Source organism: Entamoeba histolytica, genomic scaffold (assembly GCF_000208925.1).
Source record: "Entamoeba histolytica HM-1:IMSS scf_1104750519183 genomic scaffold, whole genome shotgun sequence".
NCBI lineage: Eukaryota > Evosea > Mastigamoebida > Endamoebidae > Entamoeba > Entamoeba histolytica.
The window spans coordinates 10221-29819 of record NW_001914924.1 but is presented as its reverse complement, the minus strand read 5'-3'; the positions used below and the strand labels follow the sequence as shown (position 1 = coordinate 29819).

Below are 19599 nucleotides of genomic sequence, written 5' to 3'. Positions count from 1 at the left end.
AGTTTTTCTTTATATTAAGAACTTGATTATTTATTTATTATTTAAATTCCTCTTTTATTAATTTAATGAATAATTTCACATTTTATAATCCAGTTCGATTGATTTATGGAAAAGGTAGTTGTGAAGAAATCGTTAAACAACATCTTATTCCTGAAGATGCTAGAATTATGATGACATATGGTGGTGGATCAATTAAAAAAAATGGAATTTATGAAGAAGTATTAAAATATGTTAAACCACTAATAGAATTTGGAGGAATAGAACCAAATCCATCACATGAAACTTGTGTTAAAGCAATTAAACTTGCTAAAGAAAATAATATTAATTTCTTCCTTGCTGTAGGAGGAGGATCAGTTATAGATGCTACTAAATATATTGCACTTGCTATGGAACATACATACTCAAATGATACATATGACATATTAATGAAAGCTGGTACATTTAAATATAATCCTGCTAAAGCAAAAATTGGTGTTGTTTTAACTATTCCAGCTACTGGATCAGAAATGAATCCAGGATTTGTAATTTCACGTCATTCCTCTAATGACAAACGAGCAGCTGAAGATGACAGTTGTTATCCTCTCTTTGCTATTGTTGATCCATGTCATTCATTTACTTTACCAGATAACCAAATTAGAAATGGTTTAATTGATGCATTTGTTCATGTTTATGAACAATATATTGGACATTATCAAAAAAATCCTGTAATTGATGGAGAATGTGAAGCAGTAATGAAAAGTATTATTAAAGTTGCACCAATAACATTAAAAGACCATTACGATTATCAAGCACGAGCTACTTTTTGTTATGCCGCTACAGTAGCTTTAAATTATTCATTAACATGTGGTATTGATCAATGTTGGGGAGCTCATAGAATTGGACATGAAATTACAGCGTATTATGGACTTGCACATGGAGAGACATTAGCAATGGCTATGCCTGGAGTAATGAAATTTCATAAAGAAAAGAATAAACAAAAATTAATTCAAATGGCTGAACAAGTTTTTGGAATTAAAAATGCACAACCAGAAGACGCTATTAAAGCTTCAGAACAATTTTTCAAATCTCTTGGAGCAAAAACAAGATTATCAGAATGGGGATTTGGTAAAGAACATTTTAAAGAAATTTCTGATAAATTTGATTCTAGACCATGTGGAGTTTATAAGGACATTGATACTAAAGGCTGTCTTATTATTTTAGACAACCTTTATTAACTCAATTTAATTCTTTATTAGATATTTTCATTTAGATTTAAGAAAATAAATTAAAGAAAACTCATTTAAAATATATTTACTGTATATAAACCAAGGATAATTAAAAGAATGATATTTCTTACTAAGAAACCTAATAAACAAAGAAAACCTATTCTTTTGTTTATGGTTATTATTAAGTAATTACTTCTTGATAAAATAAATGCAAATATCCAACAAATAGAAAAGATAAATCCAATTCCAACAAGTACATAGAATATTATCTTATATCTTTTTTCTACTTTGTTTTCACTTGGATTCATTAAAGGTACATTGTCCATGTTATAAATGAATCTTTTTTAAAACAAAAAAAAAAAGAACTAAAAACTAAAAATTATAATATTTTTATTGTAATAAATTATTTCATATTTTTTTCTTTTTTATTAAACCCAAAAAAAGAATAATTATTTTTTGTTTTTTTTAATTTTGTGTTATTTGAAAAGAACTTGAAGGAAACTAAAAAGTTATAATACTGATGAGTGAAAGTAATTACGTTTTTAGACGGGTAAAGTTACCAGCAAGGGGGGATAAACTTAGTTCTCCTTTTCAAAAATTTGATACCTCTGTACCAAAGAAGCAATTAACTGTTGTTGGAAAACAGACTGGATTAAATAAAAATATTAAAACAAAAGGTGGTATTACTGCAGCAGATCTTCAAAGTGCAAAATTATCTGCGTTGCCACCAACAAATTATATTGATGAAAAATTTAAAGAGATTTCAGCATTATTTGATATTTCACCAAATGAATCAAATGAATTATCGTATGAAACTAAATGGTTACTTCTTCAAAGACACAGTCCTGATGCTTCTCAAAGTAAATTAAGAAATGCTACGTTTGCAGTTTCTTCTTTAAGATGTGAACCAACACCAACATTGATTGAATCAATTATTGTTTTTTTAAAAAATGAAAAATGGTCATCACAGTTTATTGAAGCAGATGGAGTAGAAGCATTAATTGACGCATTAACTTCTTCAATGAATGGTTCAGAAAAAAAGAATGGAGCTGAAGTATCAAGAAATTGTCTTAGAGCATTAAGAGCTATTGCACCTATAGCAGAAGACAGAGTAGTTAAATCAACAGTATGTGATTTATTAATGAAATGTTTGACAGTTAATGTAGCAGATGAAAGAATTAGAACTGAAGCCACTATGTTATTATGTTTAATTTCTAATAAGAAGAAAGGAAGTGAGGAAGTTTTAGCTGCAATTGATAAGGTTAAAGGTAAAGAAGGCCGATTTAAAATTCTTGTAGAGTTATTTGGAAAGACTGATGATAGTGAATTAAAAGCAACTATTGTAGCTATGTTTTCATATTTAACAAATAATGCTGATGATATTTTTACTCGTATCTCAAGACGAGCAGAATTAACATTAAGTGGGTTTGATGAAAAGTGTAATGGAGAAAAGTCTAAAGCATCACTTGCAATGAGCAAAGATGTTTCTGATATTTTAAACCAAATTGGAATATATGAAAAGTTAAGAGGAGAAGATGATGCTAAAATGAAAGAAAGATTTAAAGATATTCCAATGTTAAGTGTAGAACATACTGATGAAAAACTTAGAGGAGTATTAGAACAAGCAAGAGCAGAAATCTATTATGTTCAGATGTTAAAAGAAATTGAATTTCTTGTTGGAACTGATTACACAAAAAATAAAAATGAAACTATCTTGCAACAAAAATTAGTTGTAGCTACTAGATTTATTAGACAACTTGGTCTTTATTCATATGAAAATGACCAACATAATACCATTGAGTTTAATGAACATTCAATAGATATTAATTCTTTAGTTTCAGGAGCTGCAGATTGTCTTGGAATGGCAAAGTTATTGGAAGAAAACGCTACACTAAAATTAAGTGGAGGAGTAAAGAAGACAAAAATTGATGACGAAGAGAAAGAGAAATTAATTCAACAAAAAATGGAAGAAATGAAAAAACAATCTTCCTTGATTGCTGCAAATGAAGAGAAGGTGACATTAAAATTAAAAGAAGTAGAAGAAAAAGAAAAAAAAATCGCCTTGTTAGAGTCAAGTCAAGCTGCTTTAGACGGATTGAAAATCAAGTATGATGAGCTTAACGTACAACACAATAACACAATGGAAGTCATGAAAATTCTTACTAAAAATCCTAAATTAGTTGATCATTTAAAGGCTGTAGGTGGTGTATTTGCTTTTAGTGAAACTGCAGTTCAAATAGCTGATAAGAGTCAAGAAGAAGTTGTTAACAAAGAAGATTTAGACAGATTAAAGGATGCTGTTCTTAAGTTGTCCCCAAAAGGTGTTGTACCACCTCCTTCTAATACAGCAACTGCACCCCCACCACCACCTCCTGGAGCAAGTTCAGTTCCCCCACCACCACCTCCTCCTGGAGCAAGTTCAGTTCCCCCACCACCACCTCCTCCTGGAGCAAGTTCAGTTCCTCCCCCACCACCTCCTCCTGGAATGCCAGGAATGCCTCCCCCACCACCTCCTCCTGGAATGCCGGGTATGCCTCCCCCACCACCACTCCCTGGAATGCCAGGTATGCCACCTCCTCCTCCTGGTATGCCAGGTATGCCACCTCCACCTCCTGGATTTGGATTTAGACCACCTGGAGCACCAGCACTTAAAGTTCAAACGACATTAAGTAAATTAAAACAACCAAAGAACAAGTTAAAGGCTGTTCAATGGCAAAAAATCCCAGAAAGACAATTAACTAATACAATATTTAGTAAAATGGAAGGGGATGTTGCTGTTAGTGAATGTTTTGATGACTTAGAGGAAATGTTTAAACAAAAAGAAGTTGTAGTAAAAAAAGAAGATACAAGTAAGTCAAATAAAATTCAATACGTTGGTATATTTGATGGAAAAAAATCACAAAACATTAATATTATGTTGAACAAATTTAAAGGAGTGTCTGTGGAAACCATAATTGATAACATCAATGCACTAGACATGACTCTATTTGATGAAGTTTCTTTAATAGAAGGTCTCAAAAATGCACTTCCAGTTGCGTCATCAGACAAAGATGAGCCTGGGCTCTTAAAAGATTATTATGAACACCCTGAAAAGTATGTTGGAAAACAATTAGATCCGTCTGAAATATTCTCATATAAATTAAGTCAATGTTCTAATGCAGAGAAGAAATTAGATGTTATGATGAAATTGCTTCAATTCCCAAGTAAATTTGATGACTGTTCTCGAAACGTAAAAACATTATTAACCGCATCAACACAATTATGTGAAAGTAAGTCATTCTTAAAATTACTTGAAGTAATTTTAATTATTGGTAATTATATGAATAAAGCAAGTAAAAAGCCAATTACTTGTGGTTTTAAAATGAGTGTTTTAGGGAAGTTAGCAGATACAAAGTCTAATGACAACCAAAAGAATTTAGTTTATTTCTTATGTAAATATATCCATGAGAAGCATCCAGATTTATCTCATTGGATGGAGGAAGTTGAAGCTGTTGTACCAGCAGTACGTGTTATGGGAAGTGAAGTTGAGTCAACATTTGCCGAATTAAAGAAAACAGTTGCAGGATTTGATTCAACTATTGCTCAATTACAAAAAACACCAGGAAACGAAGGATTTGTTGCAGAATTATCACAACTTAATTCAGGGTATTCGACTAATATGTTAGTCCTTGAAAATGATAAAAAGAAATATGATGTTCAATATTCAAAAGTGTGCCAATTATATGGTGAAGATACAAGTAAATTGCCTAAAAGTGAAGATTTCTTTAAGAATTTTAAAGACTTTTATGAAAGTTATGAAAAAGCAGAGCAAATGTACCAAGATGATAAAGCAAAAGCTGAGAAAGAAGCAAAGAAAGAAGCAGAAAAGAAAAGAAAAATGGAAGAACAAGAAAGAAAAGCCAAAGAACGTGAGGCAAAGAAAAAACAACAAGAGGCTATGGTTGAAGGTATGGCAGAAGATATGATTAAACCAATAAAGAAGGTTAAGAAAGTAAAAAAATCTAGAAAAGAAACTATGGAAGTTGATTTTGAAAAAGATTTGGCTGAAGAACTTAAGTTAGCTCAAGACAAACCTGAAGATGAACCTGTTAAGAAAGTTAGAAAAATTGTTAAACGTAAAGTTCATAAGAAAGCTACTGTGGCTACCGAAGAAAATTGAGCTAATTGAGTCATTTATTACTATAAACTTATTGTTATTTCATGAAAATTTACATGTCTTTTTCATTTGTTTTCAAATTATTTAAATAACTAATTAGTTTATTAGATTCATTTCAAATAAATTGGTTTTCATTGACTTTCTTATTATTATTACAACAATACTGCACAAAAGAAATTTCTGTCATTAAGTGAAGGCATCAAGTTTATGTTTCATTAATCTGTCTTACATTAGAAAACTTAAACATAAAAAAAGATAATAAATAAATATCACTTTAATCTAAAAACTAATATGACTTAGATTTTAACATACCTTATTTAATAACAAACAATTGTTTAATTGTTTAATTGTTTATTAATTTATTATTTTATTTGAAGAAAACACTTAGAGTAAGTTTTGTTTAATTCGTTATTAATGTAGAAGTAATAAAGAATTATTGAGTTTAAAAGTGATAAAACAATTCTTATAGTTAGACATGGTAGTAAAATAATGTTTTTTTTTAATTAATGTGTCTTAAGAATAAAGAAAATTCATCTTTTTATAACAAAGAGAGGTATTAAACTTATTAAGTACACCAAAGAATTTATCTCAATAATACAGAAGATATGAACTAATTTTTAACAAGGAATTTCTAAGAAATAAATTTTATTTGTAGATAGGAAAAGTCAACAAAAATAATCTTTTAAAATATCTCAAAAATGGCATTCAAACAAAGCAAATCATCATATAGGATTTTTATTTTGTGTTTTTTTAGTTTAGAGATAATAATATATTTGGAATAGAGAAAGATATAAATAGTATAAGTAAAAGATATGAAAGAGAAGGAAAAATAGAATAAAATGAATGGAGAAAATTAGAATGAGTTTTCTAAAAAAAGAGACTAAATGTACTGAATGGATATTTAATATCAAATGATAAAAAGAACTAATAGATAATATTTAAAAACATACTGAAAAATAACTGAAATGTAAAATTATAACACCAAATAAAAATAGGAATCAAAACAAAAAGTATGCTCAAATGGAACTAAGGAAACTAAGAAATTTGATTTAATGACCGCCGAGGTTAAAGTAATTGTTATTGGAGACACAAACGTTGGTAAAACTTGTTTATTGTTAACATATACAACAAATAGTTTTCCTGATTCTTATGTTCCAACTGTATTTGACAATTACACTGCTCCAATTTCGGTGGAAGGAAAAGCCATTCAAATGAACCTTTGGGATACTTCTGGTTCTGATGACCTTGATGAGATGAGACCTTTAAGTTATACTGATACTGATTGTTTTATGATTTGTTTTTCTATTGCAGAGGAGGAATCATTTGAACGTATCAAAACTAAATGGGTTCCAGAAATTAGAGAACATTGTCAAAATGATGACCCACGTATCATATTAGTAGGAACAAAATGTGATATACGTGATAGTCAAAAATTAATTGATACATTGAAAAAACAAGGAAAAGACCTTGTTAAAAAAGAGTCTATTGAAATTATGGCAAATGAAATTGGTGCAAAAGGATTTGCAGAATGTTCAGCAGCAAATCAAGTTTGTTTTTATTATGAATTTCTCATTGAAGAAATAAATCAGTTTTAATAAAATGAATAGAATGGATTAAATGAAGTGTTTGAAATGGCGGCAAAAGTGGCACTTGGAATGGAAGATGAAACAGGGGATAAGAAAGATAAAAAAGACAAGAAAGACAAAAAAGATAAAGAAAAAAGAAAGCATAATGGTAGTATCTTTAAGAAGATATTTGGAAAATAATTTGTTTTCTTTTTTATCATATCATTAACTCTCTCTTTTTGTTTAATTTCTTTTATTAATTTTGATGCATTTATTGAATCAGTTAGTTTCTTCTTATTTTGTAATAAAATATTCTTTTTTATATTCAATAAATCTTTCTTTCATTATCGTCTGATTTAATAAACATATTTATTTTAAATACTAGTTGATTTTAGTTTATTTATCTTCTTGAGAAATAAACTTTTAACTAAGTTTAACTTCACAACAATTAGAGAAATTAAATCCTTTTTTATGGAGAATTTAAAATTTTTACAAGTATCTTTTATCCTTTGTATTAGACTTTTTAGGAAAAAATGTTATTATTATACAACTTTGAGCATCTACACAAAATATTAAAAATTATTATTATACCCTTTTATTAAACGTTAATAATTCTTTACTTCTTAATAAATAAGAAGATGTTTTTGTTTCGTTTTATGAAAATAACTGGTATGAAGAAAAGAGACAAACAAATTAGAAAAGTATCAACATATCTCCTTTCATATAATAGAAATATTGAAGATGTGGATTTTGTATTAAGAAATAAATTGTTAATGAATTGAGTGTTTTCAATGAGACAATATAAGAATGAGATATTAAAAATATATTTCAAATATTGTCTATTAACAAAAAATATAAATAATCAAAAAAGAGTTATTTTTTAATATTTCTTATTTTGTTGAGACTGGTGTCATTGTTAAATTAAATTAAAGTTAAAAAAATACACAAATAAAATAATACATAAAAATAATAATAAATAAAGGAGTAATGTAAGTAGAAATAAATAATATGTTAAACATAGAAACCAAATAACATCGCAATAAACAATGAAAGAATTAATATTGAAATTATCTTTGTATTGAAATAAAATGTTATAAAGAATAATAAATAATAAAATTATGAAAGAATAAACCAAATAATACAGGATTAGGTATTGGAATAGATTTAGGTACAACATATTCATGTGTTGGTATTTGGCAAAATGATCGAGTAGAAATTATAGCAAATGACCAAGGAAATAGAACGACACCATCATATGTTGCATTTACTGATACAGAAAGACTTATTGGAGATGCAGCAAAGAATCAAATTGGAATGAATGTTAAAAATACGGTATTTGATGCAAAACGAATGATAGGAAGAAGATTTAGCGATCCAACTATTCAAAATGATACGAAACATTGGTCATTTGAAGTAGTTGATGATGGACATGATAAACCACTAATTGAAGTAGAATATAAAGGAGAAGTTAAAAGATTTACACCAGAAGAAATTTCATCAATGGTATTAAGTAAAATGAAAGAAACGGCAGAAACATTTGTTGGAAAAGAAATAAAGAATGCAGTTATTACATGTCCAGCATATTTCAATGATTCTCAAAGACAAGCTACTAAAGATGCAGGAACAATTGCAGGAATGAATGTGATGAGAATTATTAATGAACCTACGGCAGCAGCTATTGCATATGGACTTGATAAAAAAAGTTCAGGAGAGAAGAAAGTATTGATATTTGATCTTGGAGGAGGAACATTTGATGTATCAGTTCTTGCAATTGAAGAAGGAGTGTTTGAAGTTAAAGCAACTAATGGAGATACACATCTTGGAGGAGAAGATTTTGATAATCGACTTGTTAAATATTTTATTGGTGAGTTTGAAAGAAAATATAAGAAAGATATTAGTGGGAATGCACGAGCTGTTAGAAGATTAAGAACGGCATGTGAAAGAGCAAAAAGAACATTATCAAGTGCAAGTGTTGCTAATATTGAAGTTGATCAATTATATGAAGGAATTGATTTTTATACATCTATTACACGAGCTAGATTTGAAGAAATCAACATTGATTTATTTAAATCAACTATTGGACCAGTTTCAAGAGTATTAGAAGATGCTAAAATAGATAAAAGTAGTATTGATGAAGTAGTATTGATAGGAGGAAGTACAAGAATTCCAAAAGTCGTTGAGATATTAAAAGAATTTTTCAATGGGAAAGAACCAAATAAAAGTATTAATCCAGATGAAGCAGTTGCGTATGGAGCAGCAGTACAAGCAGCTATATTAACAGGAACCGGAGGGAAAGCAACAGAAGATGTGTTATTACTTGATGTTGCACCACTTACACTTGGAATAGAAACAGCAGGAGGAGTTATGACAGCATTAATTCCTAGAAATTCAACAATTCCAGCAAAGAAATCCGAAATATTTTCTACATATGCAGATAATCAAGCAGAAGTATTAATTCAAGTATTTGAAGGAGAAGCATCAATGACAAAACATTGTAATTTACTTGGAAGATTTGAGTTAACAGGAATAGCACCAGCACCACGAGGAGTACCAAAAATCGAAGTTACATTTGACATTGATGCAAATGGAATATTAAATGTAACAGCAGAAGATAAAAGTAGTGGAAAGAAGAATAAAATTACTATTACAAATGACAAAGGAAGATTAAGTAAAGAAGATATTGATAAAATGATAAGAGAAGCAGAGAAATATAAAGCAGAAGATGAAGAGAATAAGGCACGAATTGAAGCAAAGAATCAAATAGAAAATATGTGTTATTCAATGAAGAATAGTATTAAAGAAATGGGAGATAAAATAAGTGAAGAAGATAAGAAGAAAGCAGAAGAAATAATAGAAAAGAATTTAAAATGGGTTGATAACAATCAAAATGGAAGTAAAGAAGAATATGAGAAGAAAAAGGAAGAAGTTGAAAAAGAAATTGGAGAGATTTATTCAAAAATAACTCAAGGAGGAAGAGGATTTACAGGAACTAGAAACACGGAAAAAGAAAATAAAGGACCAAGGATTGAAGAAGTTGATTAAATAAAGAAGAAAAGAATATGTACAAATAATAAGAAAAGTAATTAATTAAAATTATTTGGTTAATAAATAAAATAATAAAAAATATAATAAAGAATAATAAAATAAAAGTATTTTAATTAAAATAATTTGTTAAATTCATTAATATTCATTTGTTAAATTTTCTTTTATAACAATAATGAATATTCAAATTGTTATGTTAACTTAATGAATCATCAAATGAATAGAATATATATGAATATGATATAAATTAATGTAATAATAATGTAATTGTAATACATTTTATTTTATTTAAATGTATTAATAAAATCATTCATTAATTGAAAATAGTAATTTACAATAGTATAAATAGAACAAATGACTAATTAAGATATTCTTAACTTATATAAATACAGAAGTGCCTAAAACACACTAATAACTTTTTAATATTTTAATTAAAAAGATGTATAATTCAAGTAAATACAAAAGAATAACAGGCATTATTCTCTCGTTATCATTCAATTACATCAACATTCTAAACCATCAACAAAATTGAACCACTTGTTCATCTCAATTTCATCAATGTATAGAGAATTAATTAAATAATGAAGTTATGTCCTTTCTTCTTTTAGTGGTATGTTGAAAAATTAACATAATTTGTTTAGACAATAAACTTCAATGTGCTTTTTATACTATTCCTTTTAAAAGATTGACTATTTCCCACATCCTATAGTTTTTAAGTATTATCAACAATAAGTGATGTAGTTAATTAAATTAGATATAATATTCTTTAGACATTCCTCAGAAATATGAAGTTGTTTTTTTTACTAAACAAAGAATAATTTCAATGACTATTGGGAGTTTTGATTATTCAACCCAAAAATCGTTTAGATAACATTCAATAATCAAATCATTAAAAGAGCCATGACATAAAAGAAAAAATAAAAAGTAAACAGAAAATACTAATAAACGTTGGCAGTATTACAAAATGTGATGTTTTAACAATTCTGTCTATTGTTAGAATAAGAATGAATAAGAGTTAATTTATAAAGTAAAAGACAAATCTTTACGAAATGATTATTTGAGTAGATATTAAAACACTTTTTAAGTATAAAAATTCACACAAACTCAATAAACAAAATGTCTATGATAAATTTCCTTTCAAATTAAGATAGTTTAAAACAAGTGTGTTTATTTTGTCAATAACTCAATAACAATATCTTTGCTTTACCTTTTCATTAAAGAATAATACAACAAGGGTTTATATGAACAAACGATAAATTGATAAATTGAAAATTGAACAAATTTAATAAATATATTCAATTCTTAAGCAAATAAATGAATTGGACATTCATCCATTTTTATAACTGCACAACGTAATAAGACTTTAAGCTAGTTTTTTTTTTAATTAATGAGTTAATGAATGAGTTAAGTTAGTTGGAGTATCGTTAAATAACTATAAATAAAATTATTATTATTGGTTTGAAATAAAAAGAACCAATGTTATTCTATAAAATGATTAACACGTTAAACTAATTTAACTAACAACTACATTTACAAGACTTTTCTATTCATAAATTTGTTTTCGTTAATCATTTGACTTGATTCGCTTATTTTTAGATTTTTCATAGGGAAAGATACTTTTAAGAGTAGCATGAATTGTTTATTTATTAACAACTTCTTACAAGACTATCATTATTTGTAAGTTTTAGAATAATTTTGAATATGACGATGGTTAACTATTTAATTTTAATTACTAATATCTTCCATTCAAGTTTTGATGATAACATTTATTCACACACAAGAAATGTTACTTGACTTAAAGAAGTTTGAATCATTTAAAGTTGTGTTGTAGTGAAAATGAAAGTAATAAAATTGGTTTAATGGTAAAAAATAAAAACGAAATAATGTTAATTATAAAAATAATGAAACAAAAGTTGTTTAGAAGAGAAGAAGGGATTTGTTGTTGTTTTTTTTATCATTTTTAGCTTCAAAGAAAAAGGTCAATGTTTAAGCAAGTGTCGTCATAAAAAAAAAAGTTCCAATCATAAAAACTAAAAAAAACTCCTTTCAAACCAAACAGTCATGAAGTTTATTTAAGTTTTAGAAGTGGAATAAAAACATCATAACAATAAAACAATTGTAAAAGTATAATTTTTTTTAAAAGGAAAAAAAAAGATAGAAAAAGTTGAACTATTAATAATTCAATGATTTAGAAAGAAGATTATAGAAGAAAAATTGATTAAATAATTAATATTTACTATTCAGTTTTAATTTCATTCAAAAAATCATTCAATAAATTCACACGTCAATACGATGTGGCGCTTATTGTAAACACGTCTGTTATTGGTACTTGAAAAAATGAAGATTCAAAAATCAATCATACAGAAATGGAGACAGAAAGCCATAGTGCCTTTCATTCAGTTCGTCTTATGTGTGACTCTGATGGACAACTTCTCTTACGTCCAATTAATTCTGAGCCAAATTCTGTAGATAATGAAGTTAATCAAAAGAATATTAAAAAAGAATTAACTTCAAGTAAGTCTAAACAAAATAAAAGACAAGAAACATACCAAGAAGAAATGCTTAATGCTAAGAGGAAGTCAAAGAATAGAGATGCAGCTCAACAGTCATTTTTAATAGGGTTACTTGCAACATTTGGATATGAGTTAAAAATTAATAAGTTATACAAAAAAGGAAAAACAACAAGTCAATTATTCACTATTAATTCAATTAAAAAAGAAGGAACTTTAGTCTATAAAAGTTATGATGTTGTTCCAGAAGTTGAAGACTTACGAGATAAACGAAGATGTTTAGATGCAGTAACTAATTCTAAATTACTTGACTTAGCTTTAAGTCATCCAGAAGTGGTTGCTGTTGAGAAGAAATGTAGAATATCAAAATATGGACATGCTATTGGAATGAGAAGAATTAAGACATTATCATTAAATGGTTGTAGTTTAAGAATTTTAGACATAACTAAATTAGGTTCTCAAATTCATAATATGATTCTTGAGCATATGGGAGAAAAAGATTGTCTTGTTAATGCCCAATCATATGACATTACTTCTGTTATTCAAAATTATGTATCTCATAGAATTAAAGAAGAAAGTGATGATAGTGATACTGTCGATGATTTGTTGTAAATTAAATATGTTATGATTTGTTCATTACTTTTTTTCCTTTTGTTTTTTTTTGAATAAACATAAAAAAATATTAATTGTTCATTTTAATTAAAACAAAAGTCCATCATCGTCGATTGGAGATTCAATATCATTAACTTGTTGATAATCAAGATTATTTTCTATTTCAAGAGGACTAACATCAATTCCAAGAGCATTACATGATTCAATAATATGTTTTTGAATTTCATCAATTTCTTTTTCTAAATCTCTTCCTTTTCTTTCAAGTGCAGTAGCTTCCATTTCTAATTCTCTTTTTCTTGTTTGAATAAAATCATTTAATTTTTTAATTTCATCTTCTAATTCTTTTATTTTAGTTTCTCCATTTGTGTTGATTGTTTCTATTTCTTCAATCTTCTTTAATAATTCATCTCTCTCATTTTTAAGCTTTTGGTTCTCTTGTTTTTTTTGTTCTAATGATGCTTTGGTTTCTTTTACTTTTTTTTTAACTTCAACAAGTTCAACTTCTTTAGCATCTTGTTCTAATTTCTTCTTATTAATATCGTCTAACGTATAATTTTTAATTAACTTAATTGTATTTTGCTGCTCTTGTTGTTGTTTGGATAATTCCTCACATTTTATTTGTTTTTCATTAACTTCCTTTTTCATTTTCAAAAGTTGTTCTTCTTTTGTTTTAATTTCCTCTTTAATCTTTTCTGTTTTCTTTTCTTCTATTTGGAATGAATTTAATTCTTTTTCTTTGTCTTCAACTTGTTTTATTGTCATAAGAGGAACTCTTTTTTGAGCTATTTCTTCTGAAACAAGTAATCCATCAAGTTGTTTTAATGATTGAATCATTTCATCTCGTTTCGTGATATATTTTTCTTCCAACGGATCATGAAGTTTTTTCATTGCTTGAACAATCAATTGAATCATTTCATCTTCTTTTTTATCATTAATAAGATCAACTACTTTCATTTTATAGATAAATGGTTCTTGTTTGTTCATTGTTGTTATAATACAAATAACTATTTTCCAGTTTTTTTTTTTGAATAAAACAAAATTCAATAACATTTTTTCATTATACATTGTTATTTTCTAAAGAAACAAAAATGAAAGAAAATAATAAAAGAATCTATTACACTCTTTATGGGAATAATGGAGTCCAATCAAATTCTTCTCCTACAAATGTAATTTGGAAATATTTTAATTCAGAACCTGGTTTATATGGACAATAATATTTGAAATGAAGAGTTCCAGTAGCTCCAACACTAGTTGCTTTAACAAGGAAATAAAATTCTACATTTTCTTCAGCTGGGTCGGCTGGATTATTTTTCTTTAAGTTAGAAACTTCAATACCAGGAGCAGTATTTAATACTTCCCAAAGATATCCAGCTCTATCAGTATCAATAAATGAAAGCTTTACATTAGTAATTACATAGCATGGAACAGTTTGATTTGCATTATCTACATTATATTCAGCAGCAATATAATAACTAAGAATAAGAAGAATTTCTTCATATGTATATTCAGTTTTCTTTGGATGAAGTCTCTCTGCAATTTTTTCATAATTATTACTTAATATAAGAGTTTTTTCAACTTTCTCTTCAATACTTTTTTGTGAGACTTGTACTTCTTTAGAGACTTCAATAGCATTAGAACATACAAGGAATGCAATCAAAATAACACCCTTAAACATGAGATGGATTTAACTTATTAATTCTATGTTTATATAGTATCTCATGACATGGAGGGGGTAAAAACTCATTTATAATATTATTGAAAAACGATAACTACAATTACTTAATCTGTAATTTTATTTTCTTTCAAACCTTTTTTTGATTTTATAGATCTATTTAGTTTTTTTGTGACGGTTTCTTATTTGTTTTTTTTTTAATTCCATTTATCGTAGTTTTTCTACAAACCATTTCTTGAGTCATAGTTTTATCAAATAAACTTATTTTTTATAATTAGCATTACATATAAACATTCTTTTGAAAATACTAAGCAATAAATAAACAAAAGAAACAAATTAAAAAGGAAAGAATTGATATAATTAATACTAAAATGTGGATTTTCCAAAATTTATTTAACATTAAAATATTCCACATCATTTTACATTCTAGAAAAAGAATCAATAAGAGGAATTTTATTTTTGTTTTGGGTTTTGTTTTCAAATGCTATTTGGATTATATTTCTTCTAAAGATAAAGATAACACATGTTTCTGTGATAGTAAGATAAATTAAATACCTCAATTCTTTTAATAATACAATTTGTTATAAACACAAAAGAAAAAGAAGAATTTCTGGAAGTATTTTAAAAGAAAAAAAAAACATCATAAAATGAAATAAATATTTTATTAAATTCAAAATGATTTTTTTTTTCAATCAACAATGTATTTCTTTGATGGTTTGGGTTTTATACCTTCAGGAACATTTCTTTTAATACCTGAATGAATATTGTTTTTTGAATTATCAGTTGATAATGAAAGAGGAAGAGAAGTAGAAGAAGGACGTGGTTGTTTTAATAAAAGTTCTCTTTCTTTCTTTTTCATGAATGATCGAATAGTTTCTCCATATTGATATTTTACAAATATTAGTCTAATATCTTCTTTTTCTAATATTGTTGCTTTTAATCTGTCACTTTCATTTTTAACTATAACAAATAATTGTCTTCCAATTGCATCATCATAAAATCTATAACGAACTACATGTTCTTCTTTAAAACGATTTATTTCTTTTTTCCATAAATCAATTTGTTTTTGAATTGTTCTTGGTAAATTTGGTTGCAAGAAATTAATTAACATTTCACTAGTAATTCCTTTTGCAAATGCCTCTGTTACTGATTGATGATTAAGTTTTCCAACCCATAAATTAGCTAATTGGAAATTCTTTCTAATAAATAGTCTATATAAATCAACTTGAAACTGACTCTCTGTATAAATATAAACAGAATAATTAATTTCAGTTATTGTTTTAGGCTTTTTTACAAGGTCACTTGGAATATTAGCATTTGATCGAAGAAGAGACATTAATGGAGTAATTGCCATAACATTTTGCTCTTTATAATATACAATAATACCAAGGTCATTAAATAATTGAAGTGGGTCTGGTCCATATACTTTTTTAAAATGATCGCAGTTATAAATAATATGTTCTTTTAAATATGTCATTTCAAAAACATCATTAATAAATGGTGATATTCTTCTTTGAATAAGTCCAATAATACTAAGCATAATAACCCAAAGTTGTGTTTTTGTTTCTTGAAATAAGAATTGATATCCTTTTCGAGTTATTTGTCTTGTTTCTTCTTTAACTAATTCTAAGTCTTTAAATATTCTTAATGGATTATTTGAAATATTTGGTTGACTATTAAATTGAAGTAATTTATTCATAAAATATTCAAATGTTTTAATACAATTTTCTTTTAAACATTTCTCTTGAATTATTTTTGATACTTTTTCGTTAACTTCTTTAATTTTATATGCTGGCTCCATTGACCCCGTAAGATTCATTTTAAAATTACTTTGAAAGTCATTGTTGAGTTTTATATACAAAATTCCATCTTCTTCTTCTTTATCAATAATATGAATGCTATGGATTGTATTAATCACTTCATCCATTGTTTCATTTGGTATTTTAAATTGATTGTACATTTCATTTATGCTGATTCTTTCCGTTAGAAAAATAATTCTTAATAACAAACTTTGACACATTCCAGGTAATAATCGAAATATTTCTGAACATGTCCACTTCGATTTATATGCTGATTTCATGGCTATTTCTGGTAAAACTTGAAAATATTTAATAATGTCTTTTTCTATTATATTATTTTCCATTAAATTTTTAAGTTTTTTTATTTATTTTTTTTTTAATTATGAATGTTGTTATAAAATGTTAGGATGTCCTGTAATGAAGAAGAACCAAATATCAAAACATGATTATGTTTGTAAACAAATATTTAAACACTTATTAATTACACATTTTAATGAATTTGATGCAATTGATTTTAATAATCCTCCAAAATGTATTAATAATGATAAAATGATAATAACTTACAATATTGATTTATTGGTTAGTGACCATTCTTTCCATGCTAGAAGACCAGATATATATTATCAAAATATGAAAGAAAATAAATGATATATTATAGATGTTGCTATATGTCAAGATAATAATTTAGAAATAAAATATATTCATAAAATAAATAAATACAAAGAATTACAAGAGAAAATAAGAAACAATAGAGAAATAATATATGTAGAAATAATACCTGTTATATTATCAATAAATGGATTAATACATAAAGAATCAGCAAGAAGATTAAAAACACTAAAATTACAATTACACTTCCCCAAAATCCTACGAACAATAATAATAAAAAATATGAAAGACTTAATGTTTTATACAGGAAATTCTGGCAGCACATTAGAAGAAGAACAATCTAATGCGAGCATGCTAGAAATGAACTCTATTACACCAATAGAGCATATTGAAGAAACTGAAATAATCACTTCTCAGTATGAAGAAAATCCAATTGAGGATATATCTATTAATTGACCTTTTTTTTTTTTTTTTTTTTTTTTTTTTTTTTTATGAATGTTGTTATAAAACAATTGCATCTATTAATCATATACTGTTAGGATGTAATGAAAAAGAATCAAATATTAAAACATGACTATGTGTGTAAACAAATATATAAACAATTATTCATTACCTAATTTAATGAATTTAATGCAATTGATTTTAATAATCCTCCAAAATGTATTAATATTGATGAAATGATTATAACTTATAATATTGATTTATTGGTTAATGACAATTCATTCAATGCTAGAAGACATGATATATATTATCAAAAGATGAAAGAGAAGAAATGATATATTAATATTATAGATGTTGCTATATGTCAAGATAAGAATATAGAATTAAATTATATTCACAAAATAAATACAAAGAATTACAAGAGAAATTAAGAAACAATAGAGATTTAATATATGTAGAAATAATACCTGTAATATTATCAATAAATGGATTAATACAAAATGAATCTGTAAGAAGATTAAAATCAATAAAATTTCATTTAGACTTCACCAATATAATACATAGCAATACTATTCAAAAATATGAAGGATTTAATGTTTTACGCATTCAATTCTGATAATAGAATAGAATCAACTAATTCTCATATAATACAAACATAGAATAGAAATAAAACATAATGAAGAAACTGAAATAAACACTTTTTAATATTCATAACAACAAATGAAGATATATTTATTATTTTTTAACTTTTTTGATGTTTAAAAAAGCAAACTTATTAACAAAGAGAGTTTATACTATAAAAAAGAAATGTTAAAATTTCTTCAGTTTATTATTATTGAAGTAATATGAAAGTATATATAAAATCTTGAAATTTTTCAAAAATAAAAAACAATACAACACCCACCATAAAAATCTCAAAACTCCTTTACAGTCATAATAATAAAAACTATAAACTCTTTGTCATGATCTTTGTCAATGAAACACTTCTTTTCATTATTTATTTAGTTAAACTAAAAGTTCATTTGTAGAAAGTTTTATTCTCGATAAAAAATATCTATTTAATTGTGTTTCTTTGAAGCTAAGTCGTAAATAACTATTTTTCAAACTCACAAGATTCTCTTGTTTTTCGCTTTGGGTATTAACAAATGAAGTTACTTTTTCAATTTCATCCAATGCTTTTTTTACGTCTTCATAATCTACATCACTTGGTCGTAAATGTTTTAATAAATCCTTCAATAACAGTCTATACCTTGGTAATCGTTGGATTGGTGTGATTAGAAGGGAGAGTAAATCAAATCCTTGGAGGTGTTCTGGTGCTTGTTTCATTTGAAGTTTGTAGAATGTCCCAAAGGGATGTGGTACTTTCATTGAACTTACTAGCTGATTAATCTGAGGATATATTTGACAGTAGTCACTATAAACTCTCAACAATGGAGTAAAAGTCAATACAATACGACCAAATCGAGAATTTTGTGTATAAACTGATAGTTTTTCTCTCAAATTTTCTAATAGAGCTGTATTTACACCATAAATAACTGAAACTCCTCCAAATATTAATTTCATTTGTTCAGGAGTTAAAAGTGGTTTTTCTTGTTTTATCAAAGGTTGGTGGATTAAGTTTTCTACAACACCTAACTGTTCACAGTATGTGCTTTCTGTTGTAATGAATTCTTTCACTACATTGCCACAATAGAGATATCGTTTTTCTTCTTTAGAATAAAGCATTGAACGAACTGCTTTTTGAATAACACAAGCTGCTGTATTTTCTATAATTTTATTTGAAATTTTGTTGATACGTTCTATCCAAACAAGGTCAAGTCTCATTTTTTTAGAATATTTCTCATAGAATTGTTTGTCAATATGAAAAAATTGGTTTGCCTCTATTTCATTTAAATAACACCGATATGCTAATCCATATTCTCCCATCTTTTGTAATTGGTCAAGTAACATCTTTTTTGTCCATTTACGAGCATCAAGGAATAAGAGAA

General features: G+C 26.4%; 9 protein-coding genes across 9 annotated transcripts, besides 2 other annotated features; 5 read left to right on the top strand and 4 right to left on the bottom strand.

Moving 5' to 3' along the window:
* Positions 1-65: 65 nt before the first annotated feature.
* EHI_192470 (alcohol dehydrogenase, putative) lies at positions 66-1214 on the top strand (the record flags this gene model as incomplete). Its single annotated transcript, XM_648791.1, has 1 exon — positions 66-1214. The coding sequence occupies one exon, from the start codon at positions 66-68 to the stop codon at positions 1212-1214; it is 1149 nt and encodes a 382-aa protein (XP_653883.1).
* Positions 1215-1725: 511 nt separating this feature from the next.
* On the top strand, positions 1726-5364 carry EHI_192460 (diaphanous protein, homolog 1, putative; the record flags this gene model as incomplete). The annotated part of the gene is made up of 1 exon (XM_648792.1): positions 1726-5364. One exon carries the CDS (start codon positions 1726-1728, stop codon positions 5362-5364), a length of 3639 nt encoding a protein of 1212 aa, XP_653884.1.
* A 1049-nt stretch (positions 5365-6413) lies between these two features.
* EHI_192450 (Rho family GTPase) lies at positions 6414-7205 on the top strand (the record flags this gene model as incomplete). Its single annotated transcript, XM_648793.2, has 2 exons — positions 6414-6908; positions 6969-7205. The coding sequence occupies 2 exons, from the start codon at positions 6414-6416 to the stop codon at positions 7125-7127; spliced, it is 654 nt and encodes a 217-aa protein (XP_653885.1). The 3' UTR covers positions 7128-7205.
* Positions 7206-7717: 512 nt separating this feature from the next.
* EHI_192440 (heat shock protein70, hsp70A2, putative) lies at positions 7718-9968 on the top strand (the record flags this gene model as incomplete). Its single annotated transcript, XM_648794.2, has 2 exons — positions 7718-7798; positions 8052-9968. The coding sequence occupies 2 exons, from the start codon at positions 7718-7720 to the stop codon at positions 9966-9968; spliced, it is 1998 nt and encodes a 665-aa protein (XP_653886.2).
* Positions 9969-12334: 2366 nt separating this feature from the next.
* Positions 12335-13090, top strand: EHI_192430 (uncharacterized protein; the record flags this gene model as incomplete). The annotated part of the gene is made up of 1 exon (XM_651737.1): positions 12335-13090. One exon carries the CDS (start codon positions 12335-12337, stop codon positions 13088-13090), a length of 756 nt encoding a protein of 251 aa, XP_656829.1.
* An 87-nt stretch (positions 13091-13177) lies between these two features.
* Positions 13178-14044, bottom strand: EHI_192420 (uncharacterized protein; the record flags this gene model as incomplete). Its single annotated transcript, XM_651736.2, has 1 exon — positions 13178-14044. One exon carries the CDS (start codon positions 14042-14044, stop codon positions 13178-13180), a length of 867 nt encoding a protein of 288 aa, XP_656828.2.
* A 169-nt stretch (positions 14045-14213) lies between these two features.
* EHI_192410 (uncharacterized protein) lies at positions 14214-14765 on the bottom strand (the record flags this gene model as incomplete). Its single annotated transcript, XM_651735.1, has 1 exon — positions 14214-14765. The coding sequence occupies one exon, from the start codon at positions 14763-14765 to the stop codon at positions 14214-14216; it is 552 nt and encodes a 183-aa protein (XP_656827.1).
* Positions 14766-15450: 685 nt separating this feature from the next.
* On the bottom strand, positions 15451-16905 carry EHI_192400 (uncharacterized protein; the record flags this gene model as incomplete). Its single annotated transcript, XM_651734.1, has 1 exon — positions 15451-16905. The coding sequence occupies one exon, from the start codon at positions 16903-16905 to the stop codon at positions 15451-15453; it is 1455 nt and encodes a 484-aa protein (XP_656826.1).
* Positions 16906-16952: 47 nt separating this feature from the next.
* Positions 16953-17641: a repeat region.
* Positions 17642-17659: 18 nt separating this feature from the next.
* Positions 17660-18364: a repeat region.
* Positions 18365-18616: 252 nt separating this feature from the next.
* On the bottom strand, positions 18617-19561 carry EHI_192390 (guanine nucleotide exchange factor, putative; the record flags this gene model as incomplete). The annotated part of the gene is made up of 1 exon (XM_001913648.1): positions 18617-19561. The coding sequence occupies one exon, from the start codon at positions 19559-19561 to the stop codon at positions 18617-18619; it is 945 nt and encodes a 314-aa protein (XP_001913683.1).
* Between the last annotated feature and the right edge of the window lie 38 nt (positions 19562-19599).